We start from the raw sequence: 27,913 nt of genomic DNA, 5'->3' as shown, positions 1-27,913 counted from the left end.
CTGCCCTCCGCTGTATCATCTGATCATCTCACCAGTGTTGCTTGACTAGACTCAGGCAGTGTGTAAGCTTTTGTATTTTTCAGTGTGAATTTCTGAGGAATCATCCAAACTCCTGTGTGTTGACAATTTATTTTTCTTTGCTAAGTGTTGTCCTGGGCCTTGGATGCACTAGTCTCTTGGCTTAACCATTTGCTCACTCATCTTAGTTCAGGAATCCCCAGGATGTTGAATGACCTCCCTTTATATTATATTCTCTTTAATCAAGTCTTCTCAATTCTTTTGCCATTCTCTGAAAGGACTGTCTGTTTTCATCATTGTAGAGTTTTAAGAATACCTTAAACACTCAAGGTAGTAGTCCTTTGCTCAAAGTGTGGTTTGCATTTTCTTTTTCTTTCTTTTTAATGTGGAGATACTGTGGATTAAACCTGGGGCACTTTATCACTGATCTACATCCCAGTCCTTTATATTTATTATTATTATTTTTTGAGACGGGGAGTCTCACTAAGCAGCTGAGGCTGAGGTGATCCTCCTGTCTTAGCCTCCTGAGTAGCTGGGAAGACAGGCATGGCCACTTGCTTGCATTTTCTCTCATTCTCTAACTTGTCTTTTTATTTTTATTTATTTTATATATTTATATACATATTTATTTATTTATTTATTTATTTTTGGTATTGGGGATGGAACCCAGGGGCACTTAACCACTAGCCACATTCCAAGCCTCCTTTTTTAGTATTTTATTTTGAAACAGGGTCTCAATAAATTTCTTAGTGTCTCACTAACTTGCTGAGGCTGGCTTTGAACTCATGATCCTCCTGTCTCAGTTTTCAGAGCCACTGGGATTACAGGCAAGCATCACCACGCCCAGCTGTAACTTGTCTTTTTATCCACTGAACTGGTTGAGCAGAAGTTTACCAGTTTATTAATTTTTCCTAAGTAGACACAGACCATCTAACAAGTCTGTGGCTTCTAGAAGGTGGCAGAGAGGACAGGGATTCTCCGTGAGCTGAGACAGCCCTCAGGTTCTCTTTGGAGGGAGAGCAGGTACCAGCTGAAACCAGATGTCAGGAGAACCTTTTGCCCTCCCTGTGCTCAAAAAGGAAACAAAGAAATGTGGATCACAATGAAGCAAAAGGTGTTCAGTGATATCTCCTCAGACCCTTCGATCCCACCTCCACTTCCCAGGGCACCACCTTCTTCCTCCCTCAGCCCTCACACTTGCTTCCTGTGGGCCATCCTCAGGGAAACCCTCCTGGGTCCTCCTCTGTCCAGCCTCTGTAGTTAGTCTTGGCCCTCTTTCCTCTGTGATGACTGTTGATGTACATTCCAGGGCTCCTCTACACCCACCTAACAGAAGACAGGTGTGGGGGGAATGGTGATTCATATTTGGGTTTTGATAATAGGTTTCTTTAAGGAATGTTAAGACCACTAGGCTGCTCTCCAGCCTGCACCTCCTCAGGCTCACTAGGGAGAAGCTCCTTCTACCACACATCAAGCCCCTCTGGCCCACTCTTTGGAGCTAGACTTGAAACCTGCTTTGAGCTCAAATTAAACCTTGTTCCTAATGTGAACTTCTCCTCAGTTGAGGTGCTGCTGTTGGGGAGTCCAATTTGCCAGAAATGTCTCTCTTGCTTTTCCTGGCTTGTCTCATTCAGACCATTCACTTTCTGTTCATCTAAAATTATATACAAATCACCATATTCATTAACAACACGTGAAACTTTCTTACAGAATTCTAAAACAAAGGTAAAGAAGCTCCTTATCCTGATGACACAAGATTGCAAAATAATTATATTGAATTGTGGGACTTTGTCCTTACTGAAGGAATGGCAAAAAAAAGTAACTTAATAAATAATAACATATGATGTTTGCCTTTGTTGCTCTAAGTTGTTCTATTCTTTAAAAGATGCAGATACACTTAGTTAAAACATTAACCTACTGTTTAGCTGTGAGTTTTAACAGAGTTCTTTTCATCTACCATTTCTTTTGTCTATTTGTTTGCTTTAGTTTTTTCTTATGATGACAACAGAGGTGATCTCCTCTACTTCACTGCTTTTTCAGATATGGAATGGAAGAATTCCAGGATTACCTGCTGTTGGGATGCATGCACAGTTCACTTGTCTGCCATCTGACCACAAAAGGATTGGTATCTGTGTTTGTTTAGTCTTTATTCCTCCAGGGGAAAGGGGATAGACATCTAGGGGGCTGTACAAGCACAAATTGCCTTCTTCCCTACTCTAGAAGATTGCTTCCTCCAAAGACCTAATTTTACCTGAATTAACCATAAAGGGTACAGAAATCTGCAGTATGTTTCCTGATGGAACTAAACAACTTGGTTCTACAATCCACGCTGTGCCCTTCATCTTTTTTTTTTTTAAGAGAGAGTGAGAGAGAGGTAGAGAGAGAGAGAATTTCAACATTTATTTTTTAGTATTTGGCGGACACAACATCTTTGTTTGTATGTGGTGCTGAGAATCGAACCCGGGCCGCACGCATGCCAGGCGAGCGCGCTACCGCTTGAGCCACATCCCCAGCCCTGCCCTTCATCTTTGACATGTATGTCTTTCTGGTACTTCAGATCAGTAGCCCTGGAACTTCCCCCTTAGTTTCAGGCACATGCACCCAACTTGGTAACTCACTGCTTTGGCAGACTTTTCTTTTGTGCTTAAAGGTTCAACTGCCTCTGCTTTGATAGAAAATGGAATGTCCTATACAAATTAATTGTGTTCATTATTCTAGGATTATATCCACAAAGAGAAAGGCAAATGGCTAACTAGAAATAAAACTCCCACACAAAATCTGAGCCTTTAGCCACCTGGCCTCTAGTTGTCAACTTGAGCCAAGGGCCAGCCCTTTGCATGCTCTTGTGCCAGCTCTCCTCAGTCACGTGGGTTCTGATGCCACCTGAGGCTTGATTCTTGGTCTCTCTTTGCAGTTCCATATCAATTCTCTAAGTCCTTGTAATGACCATTATTTAAATATTTGTTTTAAGCTGCTGATTTCCAAATTTGTTTCTTCAATACAATGACCATTCTCAAGTCTAGATTTTATATCCATCTATTGTAGCATGTATCACATTTAGAAAATAGTTATCTCAAAATTAAACTAAAGCAAACAAATAATTATCTCCTTAAAACTGTCTTCTCCTTAGACCTTTCCTAAAATAACACCTTAGAAAATAGTCATCTCAAAAAAGCTCAAGTAAATAAATAATAACCCCCTTGAAGCTGCCTTCTTTTTTGACCTTTCCTATTTTTTTTTTTCTTATCCAGGTAAAATATTATTTGTGTTCTTAATACCAAATATAAATGTATTTAATTTCAGTCTCAACAAAATGTAAGCTCTATTGAGAGATTCATTTGTTTAATTTACTACTGTTGTTCCCACAATTATAAAAAGGATGGTGTTTATGAGAGATCAACAACAAGTACTGAAAAATTCAGCACATAAATGAATGCTTGAAAAAGAGGCTATGAAGATGGAGGAAAAAAGAAAAAGTGAGAATTTACAAAAAGTACCTAACCAATCAAAATGTCAAGAAGATCCATATGGGGGGGTGGGGGTTTGGGAAAATTGAATGAAGTATACATTATGAGAACATAAACATGGGTGTACATGAGAGAGTACTCCTTGGAGACTGTACAAAGGAAGGGGCTGACACACAAGCCCCGCTTCCTTAGGATTGGGACCTGAGGAAACACAGATGAAAACAGCTCAACGTGGCACCCTGCGCAGCATGCACTGACTAACCTGGGAGGCACTGGTGCGGGGCTTCGCCTACTGTCCACGGCCCAGCACCTTGCTCCAGCTTGAAGATCACCTCAGGTTTTGCAATGCAGTGCCCTGTTAACAGAAAACAGTGAAAGATTTGTGCCAGGCTGCTTGTCAGGTGCACTTAGGAATGACACAGCCTCTCAGGAGCTGTGCAACGATGAGTGTCTCACTCACATTCTTATGGTCTGGAACAATGTACTGGGGCAGAATTAAACAGCTGGAGAAAGAATTCAAGGGATGATTTTTAAGAAAACTGAGGAGACAGAAGAATACAGATGGACAATAAAAGAAGTTAGAAACACACGTTATGATATGTAGAAGAAATTGGACAAAGACATAGATGAAATAAAAAAGAACCAATCAGAAATCAGAGGAAATAAAGAAAGAATTCAGTTAATTAAATACAAAATTACAGTTCAAAGTTTCAATAACAGAACTAAAGAATCAGAAGAAAGAATTTCTAGGGATGAAGACAGGTTTTGATATAATCTTGTCAGCTAAAAAGAATATAAATTTAAAAGAATGAAGAAAGCCTTTAAAATTTAGGGGACATCATAAAGCAAGGAAACATTTTCATTATAGGTGTTTCCAAAGAGAAAGGAAAAGATATTTTCTAAACTTATTAAATGAAATAAATGCTGAAAGCTTTCAAATTATGATAAAGATGTGAACATCCAAGGCTAGGAAGATCAAAGAATTTTAATAAATTTGACCAAAAAAGATCCTCTCCAAGGTATATTGAAATCAATCTGTTGGTAGAGTACTTGTCTAGCACATGTGAGGCACTGGGTTCAATCCTCAGCACCACATAAAAATAAGTAAATATGCATTAAATAAAATAATTTGAGATAAGCAAATAACCAAAGGATCAATAAAATGAAGAGTTGATTTTTAAAAATAAAATACAATTTACAAACCTTTAATTATACTAACCAGGAGAAAAGATCCAAATAAATAAAGCAATAATGAAAAAAACAGATGTTACAACTAATACAACAGCTGAAGATCCCTAGGGAATATCTTGAAAAACCACACACTCATAATTGGAAAATCCAGAAACGAATGAATTTCCAGACACACATAACAACCAAAATTGAACCATAAGGACCTAGAAACCTTAACAGAACAGATGTACATCAGGAACAGACTTCCAACAAACTAAAGCCCAGGGGCAAATGGCTTCACTCCTAAATTTTATCAAAAGTTTACAGAACAACTGTCAATTCTTCTCAAATTATTTGGAAATATTGAAATAAAGGAAAAATCTTCCAAATGTATCCTATGAGACCAGCATTGCCCTAATATCAAAACCTGCACAAGAACACAAATAGCCTGATGACCATAGATTTAAAATTCTCAGTAAAACACTAGCAAATTCAATCCATCAGCACAGCACAAGGTTTAAAAATCATGACCCCATGTGAACCACAGGAATGGAAGATGGTTCAATATATGAAAGTCGATACATGTAATTTCATTGCATAATTATTATGGTCTGTAACAGTGTACTGGGGCAGAATGAAGGATTAAAAATCATATATCTTGCTGGACATGGTGGCAGCCTATAATCTCAGCAACTTGTAAGGCAGAGGCAGGAGGGTCTTGAGTTCAAAGCCAGCCTCAGCAATTGAGTGAGGCCCTAAACAACTCAGCAAGACCCTGTCTCTAAATAAAATACCAAAAAAAGGGTCTGGGAATGCAGCTGTGTGGTTATGTGCCCCTGGGTTCAGTCCTCAGCACCAAAAAAACTCATATATGTCAACAGACCCAGAAAAGGTATTTGATAAAATTCAACACAGTTCTATTATAAAAACCCTTGAAAAGCTAGAGATAAAAGTAATGTTCCTGAACACAGAGGCTGCATATTAAATCCTAACCCACATCATACTGAACAGGGAAAGCCTCAGATTGTTTCTGGCAGGATCTGGAAGAAGGCAAGGTGTTGGCTTCCATTGTTCTTCAAACAGGACTGAACACATTTACTCAAACAGTAAGAAGAGAGAAAGAAAGAAAGGGCATCCAAGTAGGAAAGGAGGAGGTTAACTAATTATTAGCAAACACCATGAATTTGTATACAGAAAAAACAGAGATTTGTATACAAAAATTCCTCCAAAATAAAAAAAAACTATTAGAACTGATAAATGAATGCAGGAACTAATAATGAATGCAGTGGTATCCTCAGTTGGAAAGTACAAAGTCAACAAACAAATATCAGTAGCCTTATTATACATCAAAAACAGAATTGTTGAGAAAGAAAACATGAAAGAAATCTCAATTACAATAGTTAATTTTAAAAAAACTACCTTGGAATAAATTTAATGAAAGAAGTGAATGATCTCTACAACAAAAACTTCAAAACACTGATGAAAATAAATTAAGGAGGACACACAAAAGAAATACATCCTATTTTCATGTATTGGAAGAATTAATATTGCTAAAAACCCTTAATACCCAAAGCAATTGACATATTCAATGTAATCCTCATATAACTTTTCTTCACATAGCTAGAAAAATAGTCTTAAACATCATATGGAAGCACAAAAGACCTCAAATAGTCAAAGCACACTTAAGCAAAAACAACAAAGCTGGAATCATTCTAATATCTGTCTTCAAAACAAACTACAAAGGGATAATAATCAAAACAGCATGGTGGGTTGGGGTTGTAGCTCAGTGATAGATAAGAGTATTTATAGCAGGTGTGAAGCACTGGGTTCACTCTTCACCACAAAATAAATAAATAAATAAAATAAAGATATTGTGTCCATCTACAACTAAAAATATTAAACCACAGCATGGTACTGGCATAAACAGACTCCAGACCAATGGAACATAACAGAAACCAATATTAAACCATTATTAAGATATATATATATATATATAATCTCCAACTGATTTTCAGCAAAGTAGCAAGAACATATGTTTAGAAAGTAAGCTCATCAATAATTGTGGGAAACTGATCATCCATATGCAATGTTAGACCCCATTCTCACCATACAGAGAAATCAACAAAGTGGATCAAACACTTAATACCTAAGACCTGAAATGATTAAACTACTAGAGGAAAATACCAGTGAAACACAGGCATTGATCTTGCAAAAAAAAAAAAAAAACAACAAAAGCAAAAATTAACCAATGGAGTTTACAAACTAAACACTGTAAAGAAAATATTTGCAAAATGACAAGGGATTGCCTTCTGGAAAATATAAGAATCTCAGACGTTTCTCAAGAGAACTGCAGAAGAACTTTTGAAATGTATTATCTACAGTGAAAGTTCTTATGTGTATTTAATGCAGGAATGCATTTAATATTAAGAACTATCCAGAGTGGAAGCTCAAACTATCTAGAGTAAAAATTTAACCTACAGAATGGGAGAAAATGTTTGCAAACTATCTGAAAAGGGATTAACTTCTGGAAAAAATAAGGAACACAATTCAATGGCAAAAAAAAAAAAAATCATATAGTTAAAAACCGGACAAATAACCTGAACAGGCATTCTCAAGAGGACACACAAATACCCATGAGCACAGGAATAAATGTTCAACACCATAATTACCAGGTGAAAGATCAGAACCTAAACAAGCCATCATGACACCACTTTTAGGTGCTCATTATTAAGACACAGAACAAAAAGCTGGCCAGGAGGCACTGAGAGGAAAACCTCCACACTGGTTCTAAAAGTGCAAACTGGTGCAGCCACTATGAGAAATAGTCTGCAGATCCCTAAAACCTAGAAACAGAATGACCATATTTATAGCAGTATGGTGTATATGTATTCAGGGAAAACTCATTCCTTGTTTTGAAGAGGAACCTGCACTTGCACATTTACTGTGGCACTGCTTACAAAATCCATGATAGGTTATCAACTCTGATGTCCATCTTAGATGAATGGGCAAAGAAATTGTGATATGTATGTACACGGGACTGTTATTCAGTTTTTTAAAAATGCATTTGCAGCAACATGAATGGAACTGGAGGACATTTATGTAAAATAAAATAAGTCAGGCACAGAAAAACAAATACTGCATATTCTCATTTATTAGTGGAAGCTAAAGTTTATCTCAAAGATACAGAGAATGGTGGTTACTGGAGCATGGAAAGGCTGTGTGGGAGGGAGAGTGGAGAAGAGATGGTAATGCATGTGGTGGTGCACCTGCATAGGAGGAATAATTTTAATATTCTGCAGCAGAGCAGCATAATTAAAAGAGCAGAGCAGCTCTTTAAATATTTCAAAATATCTATTAGCTTTTAAATGTTCCCAATACAAACCTGCCTATTACTGATAATTTGTGTAATTCACTATATACATGTACTGAAATGCCATACTTCGCCCCATAAATATGTGCAATTACTATGTGTCAGTTAAAAATATATAAGATACGCTTGGAAAGGCTGTGTGGGAGGGAGAGTGGAGAAGAGATGGTAATGCATGTGGTGGTAATTACAGGTGCACCTGTAACAGGAGGTGGCACATACCTGTAATTCCAGCAGCTTGGGGGGCTAAGGTAGGAGGATCACAAGTTCAAAGCCAGCCTCAGCAAAAACAAGGCACTAAGCAACTCAGTGAGACCCTGTCTTTGAATAAAATTCAATAAAAAGGAAGTTGGGGGACTGGGATGGTGGGGGGCACTGGGGATGTGGCTCAGTGGTCAAGTACCCCTGAGTTCAATTCCTGGTACCCAAAATTAAAATAAATAAATAAATAGATAGATAGATAGATAAAAATAAGATAATAGTAGTATTAAAATTTAAAAATGATTCCTCTAAATACTGACAATGAAATTGCTTCTAATAAGATCACTGGGGCATTTCACTCACCCAAGGACACCAGGCTGCTGTAGGTCTCCAGCATCACATCCCTATAGAAGGTCCTCTGAGCCTCCTCCAGGTCCTGCCACTCCTCCCAAGTGAAGTCCACAGACGTACTTGAAGGACACCATCCCCTGTAATGGAACATGTCTCCTCAACCCGAGCCCTCCACCCTGGGTCAGAACAGAAATACAGAATTCACTATTGTGTGAATGTGTGTCTTACATATGTCTTTTATAAGATACAGCTTGATTTGTATTATGGGAGAGGAAAATACCAATAAAAATACCTTGTCTTTGTATTAATTTGGTAATCCTACATCACTATTATAGAATTTCCTTTATAGATTTAGAAGTGTCCTTGTTCACAGCAGAAACATGATGAAAAAAGTTCTTTTCCAAAAAATAGATAAATCTAGTGTAAAGACTTCAATATGAACACATACTTGAAATACTGTGTTAAATAAACTAAGCCACATATTTGTAGTAAGATAGGGTGGGGAAGAAGAGGAAAAGCAGATTGTTCCATGTTCCCAGCATGTATTTCACTTAGATGAATGTGTCCTGGCCCTGGAATCAGACTGTGAAATTACAAAGAACCCACGCCAGGCTAACGGAACTACAGTGGTGTCAGTCTAGGTGAGGCTGCCTAGGCTGTGACATGTGGTAAAGGCAGCAAGTGTGTCGGGGACTGACAACCTAGTGATGTGAATATAAATGTTTTGCCTAATTCCAACAGTTAAAATCTCATGTGCTCACTCTTCTTAGAAACTACTGATAGATTATAAAGTACTCTCACAGTGGGGGATGGAGGGGTTGGGGTTGTGGCTGGGGTTGTGGCTCAATGGTAGAATGCTTGCTTAGCATGTGTGAGTCACTGGGTTCGATTCTCAGCACCGCATATAAACAAATGAATAAAATAAAGGTCCATCAACATCTAAAATTTTTTAATTAAAATACTCTCACAGGCAGTCTTGTATTTTCATTCTAGATTAAACAGATCTGCATTTTTTAAATGTTCCCCTAAAGAGAATGGAAAAACTTAATAGGAGAGTCAGAGAAGAAACTGGTGACACATGACTACCTATACCAGGGAACAGAGCATTAAGAATGCAGCATAGAGAACTCACCCTAGAAAAAGAAAAAAGAAAGGAAAAAGTAGAAATAGAACACGGTACTAATTTTAGCTTGGAAGTAAATGCCTACTGCAAAAATAGGCATTTACTTCCAAGCTATCTGTACAAGCAGCTGTGTAGACCCAGACTGGAAAACACAACAATGGCCATGATGGGCAGTCTGACCTCAGACATGCTGTGTTCGAAGTCCCTGTGATCAGATGTGTAGGGGTGCCCACCTGGTAAGTGGATGCATGGTCCACAACTCAGAAGAGAGGTCAAAGGTAAATATAAAAATTCAGAAAGCAGCAAGACCTCAGGGACTGCTGAAGCCATCTAAGTGGATGAAATGGCTTGGAGAAAACCTAGAAGTTGAAAGAAGAATTTGGTGGGAAGATAAAGACATGAGAACTGCAGAAGAACATTTAAAATGTATTTCTGCATTAAAGCCAAGTTCAATATTAAGAAATAAATTAATGTATTTCATCATACACATAGCACTGTGGAAAACCAAATGTCACCCATTATAGACTCTGAGGAAGTGTCTTTAAAAATAATATCCCACTTGTAATGAGCACCTTCAATATGATGGCATGACCTGAATGTGAACATATGTGTCTTAGACCCAAGGCAGCATGACAGTTCAAGTGGACACAGGGAGGAGAAGCATTCTCCATCATCACAGCACTGAGTGCTACTTGAGAGGCATTCATACAAACAAAAAGGGAAAAACAAAAGTGAAGATTGTAAAAGAATCTCCTGAAAAGTGACTCAAAATAGTAATATTCAATAAAGTAGAAGACTATATATACCACATATTAAAGTCTTTATGTATGTACAACATCCATAAAATAATAAAAACATCAAAAAGAAAAATCTTCCAGCAAGACAACAAAAGGTAGGCAAGTGGATGAGAGGAGAATAAAAATGGAAGATGAAAAAAAGCAAATAAAAAGACATTCATAAACAGTAAAATTTGGGCTGGGGATGTGGCTCAAGCGGTAGCACGCTCGCCTGGCATGCGTGCGGCCCGGGTTCGATTCTCAGCACCACATACAAACAAAGATGTTGTGTCCGCCAAATACTAAAAAATAAATGTTGAAATTCTCTCTCTCTCTACCTCTCTCTCACTCTCTCTTTAAAAAAAATTAAATTAAATTAAATTTAAAAAAAAAACAGTAAAATTGTTCATAGGGATATCAGTGTTCCCTAAGCCAGTCACTGTGATTATCTCATACAAACTACACACTTGTAGATGCAAACAAGTTGATTCAAAGTTGCTATGAGAAAGTAAGCAGGCAAACACAGATAATGTATGATAAGCAATCTTTGTGTCCCTTCCTGCATCAGCGGCTGGGACTCCAAGACAAATACCACAGACTGAGCTGCTCCAGTGGAACTTGATTCTGGCAGTTCTACAGGCTGGGAACCCAGGTCCAGCAGCCAGCTGATTCAGTTCCTGGTGTGGTCTCCTCCTGGCTTACACATATCCTTTCCTGGAAGAAGAGAGAGAATTCCATCTCCTTTCAACACCATCAATCCTATAACCCACTTTGAGGACTTCATTTTACCATAACTATCTCCCAAATGACATCTCCGTGAGAAATGGAAAGTCTGTTGGTCCATTTTCAAAATACAGTATTTAGCCTTGAATATAAATTCGGGAGGTAAGAAAAGCAGCAGGAGAGAACAGAATGGAAAGTTACAAGCAGGTAACACTAGAGTGTGGACAATTCACAGTCCCTTTACAGATAGGAGGTGAGGGGAAAGGGCCTGCTGAAACAACAGAGAGGTAAACTGCAAGATGCACTCACCTTAAGAAGGCTTTCCAGCTACAAGAGAACAAAGGGAGGTGGGGGACAATTAAAGATGCATTTCTTTAAAAAACTCAATAGGAGACAGTAAAACCTAGGTGATGGCATACCCCACAGTAGGGGTGCAGGGGCAAGGAGGGGCTTGTGTACTAAGGGATAAAATACTTATTGCAACTGCTCTAGGTGTGCCTGCTCCCTCAGACACCAGATCCTGCAAGATCATCATTAAAGTCTTGCTTTCTCCACACCTTTGTCTCTCAATCCATTCTTTGGGTTTGGACAGGTGAGTGTGTTTCTCACAATCTCCAAATACAATCATATTTGGGTTTAGAATAAGCTTCCCACATAGAGGGGGGCTGGTGGGGGTGGGGCGCGATTCTTACATAGTATTAACTGTGGTGGTTTTCTATGACAAAGGATTACAGATCCCCTCACAGTGAAACTCAAAGATCATTTATAATCTTCCATTTGCCTTGGTTGGCCAATGGTGTATAAATGGAAGTGATACATGCTAAGCTATGGCTTGATGTGAAATGTCCCCCCAAAATTCATATGTTGAGGGCTTTGTCCCTAGTTCAGCAGCATTCAGAGGTGAGGTCTTTGGGAGGTGATAGGATCGTGAGGGTTCTGCCTCATCAAAGGATTAATCCATACATAGATTCATAATGTGAGAAACAGAAAGTTTGGTGGTCCACTTTCAGAACATAGTACTAAGCCTTAATTGGTAAGATCCAATTGTACCCATTTTAACTTTAGCCCTTCCCTTTGCCCACCCCAATTTTAAAATTAGCCAACTGATAGAGTATAACCCAGACCTCCTCCTATCAGGGCAAGGGGGGACACTGTTGGGAGTCTCCCTGAGAACTCCCCGGACCTTTCAAACATGGCGGTGGGCAAATTGCCAGTGGGCGGCTAGAACTCCCTGGGCCTTTTAGATAAAGAGCCCCTAATGCAACATGGCGGCAGGCAAGTTGCCAGTGGGCGGATAACAAGTTGTTTTGAAAATTTTCTAATTGGTCCTCCCGTCTTCCGTGATCATGGACAGCTCGTGCCCCCCATGAATCTTATGCAGGGTGGACGTGTGTGCACCATAGGTGATGATCTGACCTTTACTATGATTGGCCCCGGGAGCTTCCTGGTTTAAGATAACTGACTCTCACTTTCTATATAAGCTAGAACCAGCTTGCAGTAAAGTACTTCATCTTTGTCACTGCTATCTGTGTGTGTGCATTTTAATCTCCGACGACGAACCTTGGCCTTTCAGACACTGTGTCAGGGATAAAAGCAGGCGGACTGCCCGCCCAGCACTTGCCCACCAGGTTTGGTGGCACACCCTTCTGGCAGGAGTAGAGTCTGCCATGCCCATCTACATGCCTGAATTCTTGTGGCACCTCGGTGTTTCTAGCAATGACACATGGGCTGCTGGAAAGTAGTAAAACCTTAACAGGTGGGGTAGTTGGGGAGGCAGGTCACTGAGGGTATAACCATGAAGAGTATCTTCTGTCTCTGTGCTTTCTCTCTGCTTCCCAGTCACCCTGAGGTGAGCAGCTCAGCTCAAGCATGTACTCCCACCATGACACTGACTCACCAAAGGCCCAGAAACAACAAAGCCAAGTGAACTACAATTAAAAAAAAAATAAATATTTTTGTTTAAAAAAGAATTTTTATGGCTTTTTTTTTTGGTTTGTTTGCATGCTGGGGATGAAACACATAAACTCATAGGCTATAGGCAAAACCACTATACCACTAAGTTACATCCCCAGCCCAGAATAAGTAGTTTTGTTATTATTTTTTAACCTTTATTTTATTTATTTATTTTTATGTGGTGCTGAGAATCGAACCCAGGGCCTCGCACGTGCTAAGCGAGCACTCTACCACTGAGCCACAGCCCCAGTCCCTTGTTATTTTTTGTGAATAATTTTGTACAATTTTGGCATCACTTCACTATTGACTCAAAATGAGATGAGAACTGCATCTACTATTCATGTTTTAGAGCACTGGGGAAGAACTAATATTACATCTCCCAGTGTTTGGTAGCATCCTCCAGTGTACTATAACAGGGACATGAGACTTCTTGGTGTGCAGCCGATAATTATTGCTGATGAAACCCTCTGTACTTGTGATAGGTCTCTTCACATTATTTTCTATCTTGTGTCTAGTCTGTGTTTCCAGATACTGGCCCATTTCATGTGAATTACCTAATACAATGACATAATCACACTGTTCATATTACTTTTCTCTAAATATAATCTTGTTTTTCTAAGGGAGATAGTAACATCTCCTGTGTAATATCTGAATTTACCTGAGTCTTCTATTTTTCCCTGGTGTTTTGCCTTTTGAAAAAGCTGAGAGGTAAAAGGTATTTATGAATTTTGTCATCTTAACCTTATTTATTATCCATTGTTCTCTTAATTTGAATTTTTTTCTTTCTTTTTTTTCCTGATTTATCACCTGGAGTCACATTAACCCATTACAGCTTCACTGCCACCCAACTTCTTTGTATTCTAATTAGCAAATATGTTACATTTCCATATGGTATAGGAAGAAGAGTATGTTTTATTTGTAATTTCATACTATTGCTTTCTAGCTCAGTTAAGAGTAAAAAGAAGAAACTGAGCGTTACACTGCCTTTTACATCTTCATACATCCTGGAACCATTCCCAATGAATGCACATGACTGGCTGTTGCTGCTGTTGCTCTGTTTAGCAATTTCCTGTCATTTTGCTGGGGGTTGGGGGTAGATCCACAGAGCTCTTCACAGGGCATGCTGGAAGTCCTAGAATTGCACAAGCTGACTGACCTGGGAACTATGTTTGTAATGGACACTAGGCAGTGATGCATCAACTCGTAAACAAAGTTAAACTGAACCAAGTGATGGTAACCTCTGAATAGTTCTGTTACTACCTGTGAGCTTAGTGGGCTTTGCACATGCTGTGATGATCTGGGTGGCTAAAACTTAAGTTTTTTGCTTTGCTTTAAATTCTCCAATTGTCATTCTCATGTTCACAGGGAAATGCTGAAACTGTCTGAAAATAATTCACAAAACTGTTAAATATCATAAAATTCTGCAACTGCTAGTTGATATACCATATGGTTAGTAGAAAATGCTAAAAGGTGTGCTGCAGCACATGCAGATGTGTGCTTTCTCCTACAAGTGTCCCTTCCCTGTGTGCCACGTAGCCCTAAGTGCGAGTGTTCAGTTGTGCCAACTTAAAACTGAAGATCTGTAGGAAGAAGTCACATCAGGTACAGCCTCAGCACCAGCTACAGCAACAGGACCGTGATTCTTCTACTAACCATTCCAGCTGCTGCTCTACTTGAGAGAGTGCTGCCAGCCTTGAAGAGTTAAGAGGAAAGCGAGACTTGCAGTGGGGTTTGAATGCCACTTTTAAAGAGCACAGGTCCTCTCATGGCCCCGGCTCTGCCCCTCAGCCCAGCTGCTGATTTGGAGGACAGACCCCATACACAGGGACACAGCCCCAATTAATTTAAGCCTTGACTCTCGATTCTTCTGCCCCAAGTATTTCCCAAGTCCAAGAGAGCTCACTTGGCTCATTCACAGGGAAGTCAATGTGGCTGATGGCAACTGCCACATGAGAGGCAGAGGTGTCAGCTTCCCATGGCTCAGGGGATCACTGAGATGCCTGCAACCTGGACCCTCAGGGACTATTCAGAACCCAGATTTCTCACAGTGGTCCCCAACTCAGCAGCACACCTTTCACTGCCTTTTCCTCCCTTCCTGTCTCACTTTTCCTACTTCCTTGCACCTCCTCTTTGAGATTACTTTCAAAAATACCCTCCTTACACACACTTCTACCTCAGGTCTTATAGAGTATTTGCTCAATAAAAGGTGACTCTGATGATTCAGTCCTAATCCCCAGGGAAATGTCTGGCTCAGTTTCCTCCACTGCATTTGTGGCTCTTTTGATTAGTAGATGTTATTTCTGAGCAGCATGCTCAGCTCTTGGAATACCATTTTCTTCATTTCTCAGTTAAAAATAAGGACTTATACTACATGATGTTGTGAAGATAGAAAGAGGTGTATGATACATCTTCTGATATAGTAGATGATGTATGTATGTTCTATTAAATTTTTAGTTTTTTGCTTTTTCACATTGTTATCAAACTTTCAACCAATGTTGCTAAATCAAATGGATATAAACGAAGAAAAATAAAATTCTGTCCCTATATACCTCACAAAATAATCATAGATTGAAGGCAAGAAATAATTAAAATCAGAGCTGAAATCAATGAAATCGAAACAAAAGAAACAACTGAAAAAATTGACAAAACTAAAAGTTGGTTCTTTGAAAAAATAAATAAGATTGACAGACCCTTAGCCATGCTAATGTAGAGAAAAAGAGAGAGAACCCAAATTACTAGCATACTGGACGAAAAAGGCAATATCACAACAGGCACTACAGAAATATATAAGATAATTAGAAATTATTTTGAAATGTTATACTCTAATAAAATAGAAGATAGTGAAGGCATCAATAAATTCATTAAGACATATGATCTGCCCAGACTGAGTCAGGAAGATATATACAACATAAACAGACCAATATCAAGTGAGGAAATAGATGAAGCCATCAAAATATTACCAACCAAGAAAAGCCCAAAATGATATACAGCTGAGTTTTACAAGACCTTTAAAGAAGAACTAATACCAATACTCTACAATCTATTTCAGGAAATAGAAAAAGAGGGAATACTTCCAAATTCATTCTACGAGGCCAATATCACCCTGATTCCAAAACCAGACAAAGACACCTCAAAGAAAGAAAACTTCAGACAAATATCTCTAATGAACATAGATGCAAAAATCCTCAATAAAATTCTGGCAAGTCTAATACAAAAACATATCAAAAAGATCATGCACCATGATCAAGTGGGATTCATCCCAGGGATGCAAGGATGGTTCAACATACAGAAATCAATAAATGTAATTCATCACATCAATAGACTTAAAGGTAAGAACCATATGATCATCTTGATAGACACAGAAAAAGCATTTGACAAAATACAGTACCCCTTTATGTTCAAAACACTAGAAAAACTAGAGATAACAAGAACTTACCTCAATATTGTAAAGTCTATGTACGCTAAGCCTCAGGCCAACATCATTCTAAATGGAGAAGAACTGAAGGCATTCCCTCTAAAATCTGTAACAAGACAGGGATGCCCTCTCTCACCACTTCTATTCAACATAGTTCTTGAGACACTGGCCAGAGCAATTAGACAGATGAAAGAAATTAAAGGAATAACTTTAGGAAAAGAAGAACTTAAATTAGCACTATTTGCTGATGATATGATTTACTTAGAAGACCCAAAAGACTCCACCAGGAAACTTCTAGAACTAGTAAATGAATTCAGCAAAGTGGTGGGATATAAAATCAACACCCATAAATCAAAGGCATTTCTGTATATCAGTGACAAATCCTCTGAAAAGAAATTGAGGAAAACTACCCCATTCACAATATGCTCAAAAAAATAAAATAAAATAAAATATTTGGGAATCAACTTAACAAAAGAGGTAAAAGATCTATACAATGAAAACTACAGAACCCTAAAGAGAGAAATAGAAGAAGTCCTTAGAAGATGGAAAGATCTACTTTGCTCATGGATAGGCAGAGTTAATATTATTAAAATGACCATACTACCAAAAGCACTATACAGATTCAATGCAATTCTGATCAAAATCCCAATGGCATTCCTCATAGAAATAGAAAAAGCAATCATGAAATTCATCTGGAAGAATAAGATACCCAGAATAGCTAAAGCAATTCTAAGCAGGAAGAGTGAAACAGGTGGTATCGCTATATCAGACCTTAAACTATACTGCAAAGCAATAGTAACAAAAACAGCATGTTACTGGCACCAAAACAGGTTGGTAGACCAATGGTATAGAATAGAGGACACAGAGACTAATCCACAAAATTAAAACTATCTTATATTAGATAAAGGTGCCAAAAGCATGCTCTGGAGAAAGGATAGCATCTTCAACAAAAAACTGGAAATCCATATGCAACAAAATGAAATTGAATCCCTTTCTCTCACCATGCACAAAAGTTAACTCAAAATAGATCAAGGACCTAGGAATTAGACCAGAGACTCTGCATCTAATAGAAGAAAAAGTAGACCCTAATCTTCATCATGTGGATTTAGGTCCCAACTTCCTTAATAAGACTCCTATAGCACAAGAATTAAAACCAAGAATCAACAAATGGGATGGATTCAAACTAAAAAGTTTCTTCTCAGCAAAAGAAATAATCTGTGAGATGAATAGAGAGCCTACATCCTGGGAACATATTTTTACCCCTCACACATCTAAGGTATATAAAGAGCTCAACAAGATAAGCACCAAAAAAATAAATAATCCAATCAACAAATGGGCCAAGGACCTGAACAGACACTTCTCAGAAAAGGACATACAATCAATCAACAAATATATGAAAAAATGCTCATCATCTCTAGCAATCGAGAAATGCAAATCAAAACTACTCTAAGATACCATCTCACCCCAGTAAGAATGGCAGCCATTTTGAAGACAAACAACAAGTGTTGGCAAGGCTGTGGGGAAAAAGGTACACTCATACACTGCTGGTGGGACTGCAAATTAGTGCAGCCAATATGGAAAGCAGTTTGGAGATTTCTTGGAAAACTGGGAATGGAACCACTATTTGACCCAGCTATTCCTTTTCTCAGACTATACCCAAAGGACCTAAAAATAACATACTACAGGGACACAGCCATATCAATGTTTACAGCAGCACAATTCACAATAGTTAAACTGTGGAGCCAACCTAGATGTCCTTCAGTGGATTAATGGATTAAAAAATGTGGCATTTATACACAATGGAATATTACTCAGCATTAAAAAATAACAAGACCATGGCATCTGCAGGGAAATGGATGGCATTAGAGCAGATTATGCTAAGTGAAGTTAGCCAATCCCTAAAAAACAAATGCTGAATGTCTTCTCTGATATAAGGGGGGGGGACTCAAAATGGGATAGGGAGGAAGAACATGAGAAGAAGATTACCACTAAATAGGGAAGAGAGGTGGGAGGGAAAGGGAAGGAGAAGGGGAATTACATGGAAAATGGAAGGAAACCCTCATCGTTGTACAGAATACATGTATGATGATGTGAGGGGGAAAAAAAGAAGTGTGTCACATTAGATTGGGTAGACAGAAGTGATGGGAGGAGAGGGGAGGGGAAGGGGGGATAGGAAAGTCAGCAGAATAAAATAGACACTAGTATTGCTGTGTGTATATACGTGACTGTATGACCAATGTGATTCTACAACCTGTACACTCAGAAAAATGAGAAATTATACCCCATTTGATTCAAAAAAAAAAAAAAAGAACTCAATCTACTTTATTACTGCATAGGCAAGGTTTTTTTTTAATGATATTTATTTATTTATTTTGCATTACAATTCTTAATATACCATTATACAATAATTTATCATCTCTCTGATTATATATAAGGTATGTATATCCTGTTACTGGGCAGACTCATCTGAGGGTCACATAACCCAATGAGCTAGCAACACGCTTAGGAGTGGCGACCCATGGACTAAAAGGTCAATGGCAGAAAAACAGCAGGAAAGGAACAGCTGAGCACACAAGGGAAGCCAGGTTACCATGGTGATAAGGCTGAGCATGGGTTGTGTGCCAACTGCAATATCTGGGTTCAGCACTCAGAGTATGAGTTCCTAACATAGGCTGCTTTCCAACTTATGGGCCCAACAAGGTCATATCAACTTATTAATTATGTGAATGTACATATTATTCACAAATGGAAAGAATGTAGTGAATATTATTTTTAAAGTTCCCATAGCTTTTCTGATCTTTGGTCTTGTGAGGCAGTAGCATGAACTTTGAACTGGGAAGCAATACCCTAAGGCAGCAATATCCAACACAAATAAAATGGGAGGCACTAGTATTCACATTAAAATACTAAAAGAAAAGATAAAGTTGATTGTAATAACAATACATCCAAAATATTATCATTATAGTATCAATATGTAATTATTGTGAAATAAATATACTTTTGCTATAAATCTTCAAAGCTCACTCTATTTTAAGCCTCCTGCACATGTCAGATCAGAGCAGTCACATTCCAGCTTTGAAAGCTGACTCCTCCCCTGAACTCAGGGAAGTGCAGGACTTGAAGCTCCATTTCATGCCACAGGTGATGAAACACTTTTACCTACCAATATTTCTCCTCAGGGTCAAGAACAGGGAGAGACAATGCCCTGACAGATGGCAGGGAACTCCACCAGGAAGCCTCCAAAGGTATATCATTCTACCCATTTTCTGCTGGGCCAAGGCCCATCCCTCTTGCAAAGATGGGAGAGCAAACAAGGGAAGAGGAGGGAATCTCATGTCTTTAGATCTTCCCAAAGCCTTGACCTCCAGAGTTTAAACAGATTAAAGCAAACTTATTTTGCAGTTCAGCCTTGGACTTAATTGTCAGGCTACCAATGTGTGTTTCTCCTGTAGCATGGGGTACTGTATAAGCTTAAGCCAAATCACATGCATGCAGTTCTACATGTATGTCTGTGTAACTCAACAGTATCTACCAAAAGATTGAACTTTAAATTATGGAAACAGGAAATGACCTTGGCAATGTGCTTTTACTGCTGCTTCCATCAAGAGACAGAGTCTGTTTACCAAACCTTATTTCTGGGATGGCCTTATTTGCTACAACTCATACAAAGCTGTGATGACAAAAGTGTATCAGTATGGTACCAGGGCTCAAAATGTCTCGAATGCTTTATCTTTTTCTTTTAGAACCCTGCAATCCATGAGAACGATCCCACATTGGCCTACTGGAGGATGAGATATCAAGGGGAGAATAGGTATCCCAGATGACAGCCAGATCACACTCTGAAGCTGAGCCATCTAGCCAGCCATCAGCTAACCACATACAGGAGGAGGAGCCCAGTTGAGCTCAGTATAAATTGCTGACCACTGGTTATAAGCTAATATATTTTTGGATGACCTATCATCTAGTGATAGATAAACTAATAGCCAGTGATAGGCAGGATGCTAATATTCAGTGACATGTTGATTACAAGTTGTCTGGCAAACAGTGGGTGTCTTATAGATTTTCTGTTCCCTCACCTGTGGTATGAAATGGAGGTCAAGCCCTTCACCTCCCTGAGGTCAGGGAGTTATAGCTCAAAAAGTTGGAATGTAGCTGCTCGGCTGGACAGTGCTGGAGCCTTACAACAATGTGAGATTTGAAGACTTAGTAGCAAGACTTAGTATATAGATGTCACAATAATTTTATGTTAATAACAATGATAATATTTTGGATTAAAATATGACAATTTCATCCTTTTTTGGTACTAGGGATTGAACTCAGCTGCACTCAACCACTGAGCCACATCCTCTACCCTATTTTGTATTTGATTTAGAGTCAAGTTCTCACTGAGATGCTTAGTGCCTCACCATTGCTGAGGCTGGCTTTGAACTCGAAATCCTCCTGCCTCAGCCTCCGGGGCAGCTGGGATTACAGACATGCGCCACCACGTCCGGCAATCCTCTTAATTTTTAATACAAAAATCCAAGAAAATTTTAAATTATTTGTATTGCACATAGTTTCCTTAAGTGACTGTTTCCTTCAAGTTCCTCCTCACAAGAATAGACACCAAAGTTACAGGAAATTTAAAAATTATTTTCATTGTACTCTGTCCATTTGTGAATAACATATACATACACATACAATTGATAAATGGAGATGATCTTACATACAAGGTTAAAAATGCAAATGTACCTGCATAGTAGGGGGAATGGAAAGATCCAGCAAAGTACGTTATTTTGGCCTCATTCAGCTGAAGGTTATCCATTCCCTCTCACTCAGGGTATAAGAAGGCGGGGTCTCAAGCTCTATCCAATCAGGGACACGTGCATGAGGACTGTCCAATCAAGCACATTTCTAGAAAGGAGAAGACAGGATTTCCTAACCTCGCGGATCTTGGTTCCGGGATTCCGCCATATTGGAACCCGTTCTTCCGCCAGGGAGGCCTCGGAGGCTCTGCCCGGCCCCAGTCGCCCTGTCATCCATCCCGAGTGCGCGAGCCTCCCCGGAAGCCGGATATGGTGAGTGTGCGGCGGAGTTCTGAGACCGGCGGCGCCAGTCGGGAACCGCGCGCTGGCTGTGGCGGGACCCGCCTCCGGGCGGAGAGCCCAGCCTCCTGCAGGCCGAGTCCTCCGGGGCGACCCGGGCATTACCCGCGGCCGTGGGTGGGCTGGGCGGCAGCCGCAACCCAGGGCTCCGGTCCCTCTCTGCGTGGCGACTTCGGCCCCACTGGAGCCCTCTGTGCAGTTGGGAGTTGTCCTCTCAGGCTGTGGGGTGAGCTGGGCAGCAGCTTGAACCGTGGTCTCTGGTCCGGTCTCTGCGTGGAGACTTCAGCCCTGCTGGAGCCCTCCCGGGCGGATGTGAGCCTGCAGCCCCGTGTGTCTCCCTCTATACACTGTGGGGAGGACAGGATGAGGGAGAATCTTCACTTTGTGTGTGGGGTTCCTGTGTTAGAGGACCTCTGGTCCTTAGGGTTCCCTTCTTTACCCCTGAGAGATCTTGCTTTTCTACAGAACTTGAAGATACTACCTCTGATATGTTCAATATCTTTAAATTTTTGTTTAATGAATTTGGGTTTCCTTTATTCTCGTTTTGTAAAATTTGCCTGTGCTTTTGCTTTTTTTATTTCTTTTTTTTTTTTATATTTTAAAACATGCCCGTGTTTTTGTTTTTGAATCTGGCCAAGTTGCTTGTGAGCCTTGCTGTGTTACTGATGCAGGCCTGGAACTTAATGATCCTCCTGGCTCAGCTTCCTCTAGTTGCTGGAATTACAGGGTACACCACCAGGCTACATTTTGCTTTTAAATCTGTGGAATTTTTGTGTTATGATATAGGAACCAATTATTATTATTATTATTATTATTATTATTATTTTGATTGGCAGTGCTGAGAAATATTGAGGTATAACAGAGAGCTACCCTTCCAGGACCTCTGAAATAAAATTGGCTTCCGGATAAAATTCTCATATGGATTAAATGCAGATATGTTGTAAAGTAGGAGAGTGACTCTTAGGCCGGCAAGATTAAACTCTGCCACTGGATAAAGGGGATCTGTTTGAAAATCAAAGTATGTGGTACCAAAGTCGGAAAGTCTTAGAGGAAAATGTAACATTGCCCATCCCAACACATAGAAGAAGATGGGCTGGCTTAGTGAGTTCACCATCTGGAACTGAGGCAGGGGAAGGTGGAACAGGCAGTACCTGACCATTGGATGCATTGTTCTAACTCAGCATTTTTTTTAAACACCTTTATTTCACTTATTTATTTTTATGTGGTGCTGAAGATCGAACCCAGGGTCTCGCATGTGCGAGGCGAGCGCTCTACCGCTGAGCCACAACCCCAGCCCTAACTCAGCATTTTCTAAAATTGCAGGTAGAGTTGACTCTGGGGAGCTGATGATTACTTATAATTGAAATAGAACACAATGCAAAATAATACATCAGAGAACTTCACACGTTGAAAGATAAGCTTTATTTTGTTTGAATGTCTTTGAAATTTTCAAGGATGTATAGGTGTGTACTAGGATGATATAAAATGTATTTCTTACCATGGGCTGCCTTCCAAAAATACCTTGAGCCTCAAATTGCTACTAACTCATTTTCCCTATGAACTGCCTTCATTGTGTTGTCCCTTGTTTACAATACACACATCTGCCTACAAGAAGGAAAGGGCCAGTCTTAATGAGTCTCATTTCTTCCCATGCCTGTGTGTGTATATTCGATATCTTCTTGTATGTCCTGTGCTGCAGTAGCCCACTGCTTCACAGCGCCAGGCCTAGAATAAAGATCTCAGCATCAGTGTATCTGCCCATATTATTCCGACAGAATCGGTGGGGGTGGAGTTACTATGAATTAAAAGTTGAAGATGGGTTGAACGAAGAGGAGACTAGGGTACCTAAAACTACAGAGGCAACTAAGGCCAATTCAGATGTCCAGCCAAAAGTGCTGGCTCCAACTATAGCAGGAGCTTTTTGTTCTCTTTATTCCAGAACTTCCTATTTCATCGCCTTCCCCTCAACTCTGACTGTGCCTCTCCTTTCCTTCCCCTAAACCTTCCTACCCCCTGCTTTGACCTCATGTGTGGTTCACATGCAGCATTGGAACTCCAGGAATTGCAGGCTGGGATCCGAATCCTTCAGTCTATTCAGAGCCCAGATTCTGGTTCTTCCTTCTCACTTTTGGGTTGTCAGACTGTCTCCCATCTCCTTTACTTCCACATTCAGTTTTTCTGCTTGTCATTATGTGGCCCCCAGGATGGTGATTTCAGGTAGAGTTAATGATCACCTTGGGGCAAATATTAAGAAGGCACTAAGCAGTTAAGAAGGAAATGATGATCAAGCAGAGGTTAGAGTTTCTCCACTTGCTTTTAAAAGGTTGAAGGGGGCACTTATGCTTTCTTATAAAATCACCTCTGTACAAATTGAAGTTGAATTTACATGACTCTTTTTCCTAGTGCAACAGTATATTACAGATTAAAACCATTCTTTGCCAATTTAATGACATCTGCTTTATCTTTCACAGAGGATTATTTTATCACCTGTTTACAGGCTGGGAGAAGGGACTATTGGATTGCTTTGAGAATGCAGAGGTTTCCCGGTATGGGTCCAACGTTCATGCTAAGTATTGAAAATGTTATCATTTCACCCAGTCTCCACATCTCCAAGCTCCCTGAGAGTTTGGCAGGACCAGAGGACTAGCCATGTCCAATGAATCACTCCAAGGGAAGCAGGAATGTACCAGTATCCAAGCTGGATCATGATTCAGTGTTATAGGCTGGGGCCTTCTGCAATACTTAGGAAGCACCAAGTGCCCCCTTTCAAAACCTGATTCTTGTGGTCAAGTCAAGAAAGATTTCAGACATGTCACTCAGAGTAACAGGTATAAGTTTAATAAGGGTGGGAAAAAGTAAAGGACACACATTCAAGGGAGAAAGTTGGGTCCTCTCAGAAAGGAAAGGGACAGAGTGCCTCTCCTTCCCTCCAGTTTTATTGGGGGTTCCGGGAAGTTTCCAGAGAATCCTACCCACCCAGGTTTACCTCTTGACTTTTGACTAAGCAAGATGACAGCAGAGTTTCAAGTCCACACTGCCATGACAATTCTGGGTCACTTTGTCCTATGCTGACCAGTTCTAATCGGAACCTGTTCTTACAGATTTTATGGTTAAGGGCAATGATTCTTAGCTTCCTGAGTTCTGGGATCTGATCTGTGTGTAGGTCACAAAAGCCTCCCCCTTCAAGCTAACTTTTGTTATTTTCAGCATTTGGGGGCCTGCATATAACAGGTAGTTTGCTGAGGAAGATAATAATACTCTCAACTTGAGCCAGGCAGGGCTATAGTAAATTGCTTCATAGGAAAGAAAGCATGTGGGCATCAGCAGTGGACCCAGTTTATAGAATTAAGCCTTTAACTTCTTGTTCCCAGTGCTCATGTTTGTCTGTTCCCTATCAACACCACTACCAGCATAGGTTCCTCTGTCACTCAGGGAAGCACCATATACCCCAAGTTGCTCTACCTGAGGAGTCAGTCCTCTGAAGCCACTAAGAGGGCATTATTTTTTAATGGATAATAATTGGGTCAAATTGGGTAGGTCTTACAATTGCCTTAGCTTTGCAGAGCACATGGAAGAGAGCATGGAGACATGCTGATGTGACATGATGAAAGTGTTTGTTTCACAGAGATGACCACAAAAACTCGCAGTACAGAGTTTCTGAGAGAAGGTTTAGGAGGGAATAATATACGCACAGAGTTAACTGACATGTATATACCCTGGGGTTTGAAGTAGATACGGTGTTCCACATGGGTTGTATGGGGAAGAACATGGGTATGCAAAGGATAACAGGGGTAACAACTGGGATGATCTCGGGCTTAATGGAGCTGGGTAAGGCTCCAGGGTCTGGTAAGAAACACAAGTATGGCCCTCAATCCCGACATGGTTCCGTCCTCAGCTCTCTTGTCTGGGTTTGCCTGTGTCCAATGAGCTCATCTGGTTTGGGATCTCTTAAATTTTCCCTGTGCAGGATATCAGAGGCAGTGTACGTGGCTGTCTTCTCCCCATGTCTCACTCTTTTGGGTCTTCCACCACCTACTCTATTCTGCAGTCCCAAGGTCCCCTCCCTTCCATCATTCTCCTGTGCATGGAGCTGCTTTTCCTAGTTCTGGCAAGCACTGGATGAGGACAGGTTCACTGGAGGCTCTGCCACGTATGTGGGGTTGGAAAAGCTCGCCTGTCTTCACACTTGAGGGCTCCCTCAAAACTTAGAGAAAGCAAGCACAGGTCACCATAAGCTAGACCAATCTCTTCTACAGCCTCTGGAAAGAGTGCGGTCGTGTTAACACTGGTTTAGTGCAGCATCACTCATCCAGATGCACATCAGCCACCCCAACGAGAGTGTAAGTTTCTGTTACTTTAACCGTTGTGTTTGTGATGGTTTCTCTCAACAGCAGAAGGAAACCCAGCTTCCTTGCATCTTAAACCTGTGTGACCATTTGCATCATGCCAATGTAGCCAATATCAAGTGGTAGCAGTCAAAACTGTGCAAATCTGGAAAACTATTCTGTCAGCAACAGCTTGACAAGGTGACCAATTCAGTCTGATTGTAGAAGTCTGTGATTCTTTCCTCCTTAGCAGCAACCTTGGAATGTAAGGTACCTGGTATGCTTTGTGGCTGCATGTGGAGATATTCTCTTTGTTTTAAAGTACTTCTGATAACTGTTGCCTAAACAGATCTTTTCTAAGCTAATAGGCATGCATTATTATCTACAGTTAAACAATTCTGGTTTACATATGGGGAAGGATATTACTATCAGAAATTTCATACTTACTCTTGGAATTCGTTTTGGGGATGGGGTGATCTTTATAGCTCCTGTCTTCTCTTGATAGTTGCACAGTTTGCTGCCTGGTTGTTCTGTCATCTCATGTGTCAGGTGAATGTGTCAGCCTTAGAGTCCTGTCCTCCCTTTTTCTGGCTTATAGGGGCTAGTGTCGGGCTGAGGTTCCCACCAATATCTTGGAATTGGTTAAAGTAAGGGATGTTGTGATTTGCTTTGTTCTCTTGGTGTCTTAGTTTCGTTTTTTCCTCCAAAGAGACCTGAGGTAGAAGTGTGTATAAGGAGGGCTGAGAATGTAGCTCTGTGGTAGAGCTCCTCTAGGTACAATCCATAGAATGAAAGGGAGGGGGAATCGGAAGAGAAGGAGAAAAAATAGAGAGAGAGATGAAAATACTTAAAAAACATAAGTGAACAGAACCCATCAACATATGACGATAAATATATACTGTCACCTAGTTTGTTCATCCCTGGAATATTCGATGGATTAGTATCCAAAAATCATTTAATATAATAGTCTATCAGTACAATTTTTAACATATCACCTCAGTAGAGGGAGACAACAGGATGACAAAATTCAAAACCTATCATGATGATTCAACAATGTAGGAAGAAAAGGTAACTACTCAAGCTGAAAATGACCTCATAAAATTCCATAATCAGTATTACACTTTATGGTGAAATCTTTATATTTTTTTTAAATTAAAATTAATTAGAATTAGGGGCTGGGGATTTGGCTCAAGCAGTAGCGCGCTCTCCTGGCATGCGTGCGGCCCGGGTTCAATCCTCAGCACCACATACAAAAACAAAGATGTTGTGTCTGCCGAAAATTAAAAAATAAATATTAAAAATTCTCTCTCTCTCTCTCTTTAAAAAAAAAGAAATTAATTAGAATTCAAACCAAAGATCCAGCAAGTTTTTTTTTGTTTTTTTTTTTTTTAAGTTGTAGATGGACGTAACTTTATTTTTATGTGGTGCTGAGAATCAAACTCAGTGCCTCACACCTGCTAGGCAAGCACTTTGCCACTGAGCCACAACCCCAGCCCCCTTTATATTTGTTTTCTAAGATTACAAAAGATAAACACATGCTCTCACATCTGTTCTTAATTGTACTGGAGTAGTAGCCAGGACAAGAGGAAAATAATTCTAAGATATATAGACTGGAAGAAGAGTACTAGGATCACATATGTGCAGGTAACAAGTTTAACAAAGTAACAAGACACATAATCAATGTATGATATCAGTTGTTTCTGTACACAAATAAAGAACAACCCAAAAACTTAGTTTGGGAAATAATTCCAGTTATAATGATATCAAAAAGAAAATACTTAGGAATATTTTTTTTAAAAGATGTGAGAACTTGAACTTGAATAATAGAACCTGTGGCTTGTGCTGAGAGCACCTGGTATCCTCCCTGAGCCACCATGTCTTGCCTCTGAGGACTTCTCCTTTGTAGAGTAATGAGAGGGGTTGTATTATTATCCTTTCTG

The 27,913-nt window shown here is 39.8% G+C and overlaps 1 protein-coding gene and 1 long non-coding RNA gene across 10 annotated transcripts in view; one reads left to right on the top strand and one right to left on the bottom strand.

Moving 5' to 3' along the window:
- Positions 1–136: 136 nt before the first annotated feature.
- Positions 137–21,437, bottom strand: LOC107153251. 4 transcript variants are annotated; one of them, XR_007346949.1, is made up of 5 exons: positions 21,296–21,437; positions 11,066–11,187; positions 8,587–8,711; positions 3,748–3,840; positions 137–1,672 (listed from the first exon to the last, which is right to left on the bottom strand). It is a non-coding gene; the product is annotated as an uncharacterized LOC107153251 (long non-coding RNA). The 4 variants fall into 4 exon arrangements; XR_007346950.1 differs by lacking the exon at positions 137–1,672 and adding an exon at positions 9,931–10,056 and having other exon boundaries at positions 3,344–3,840; XR_001504889.2 differs by lacking the exon at positions 137–1,672 and having other exon boundaries at positions 3,344–3,840.
- Positions 21,412–27,913, top strand: part of LOC107153243 (zinc finger protein 39-like) — a 33,880-nt gene continuing 27,378 nt past the window's right edge. Inside the window, exons 1-3 of one of the 6 annotated variants that reach the window (XM_015498789.2) lie at positions 21,683–21,874; positions 24,120–24,194; positions 26,040–26,174. Coding sequence is in view for 1 of the 6 variants with exons in the window: in XM_048801399.1 (XP_048657356.1) it covers positions 21,619–21,621 (3 nt within the window). In the remaining 5 variants the exon portion in view is untranslated. Of the gene's footprint in view, positions 21,622–21,682; positions 21,961–24,119; positions 24,195–26,039; positions 26,175–27,913 lie in introns of those variants that run through there. The other 5 variants (XM_048801398.1, XM_048801399.1, XM_015498787.2 and 2 more) reach the window with 5 other exon arrangements.

Source organism: Marmota marmota, unplaced genomic scaffold, assembly GCF_001458135.2.
Source record: "Marmota marmota marmota unplaced genomic scaffold, marMar, whole genome shotgun sequence".
Taxonomy (NCBI): Eukaryota; Metazoa; Chordata; class Mammalia; order Rodentia; family Sciuridae; genus Marmota; species Marmota marmota.
This window is presented reverse-complemented; position numbering and strand designations above follow the sequence as displayed.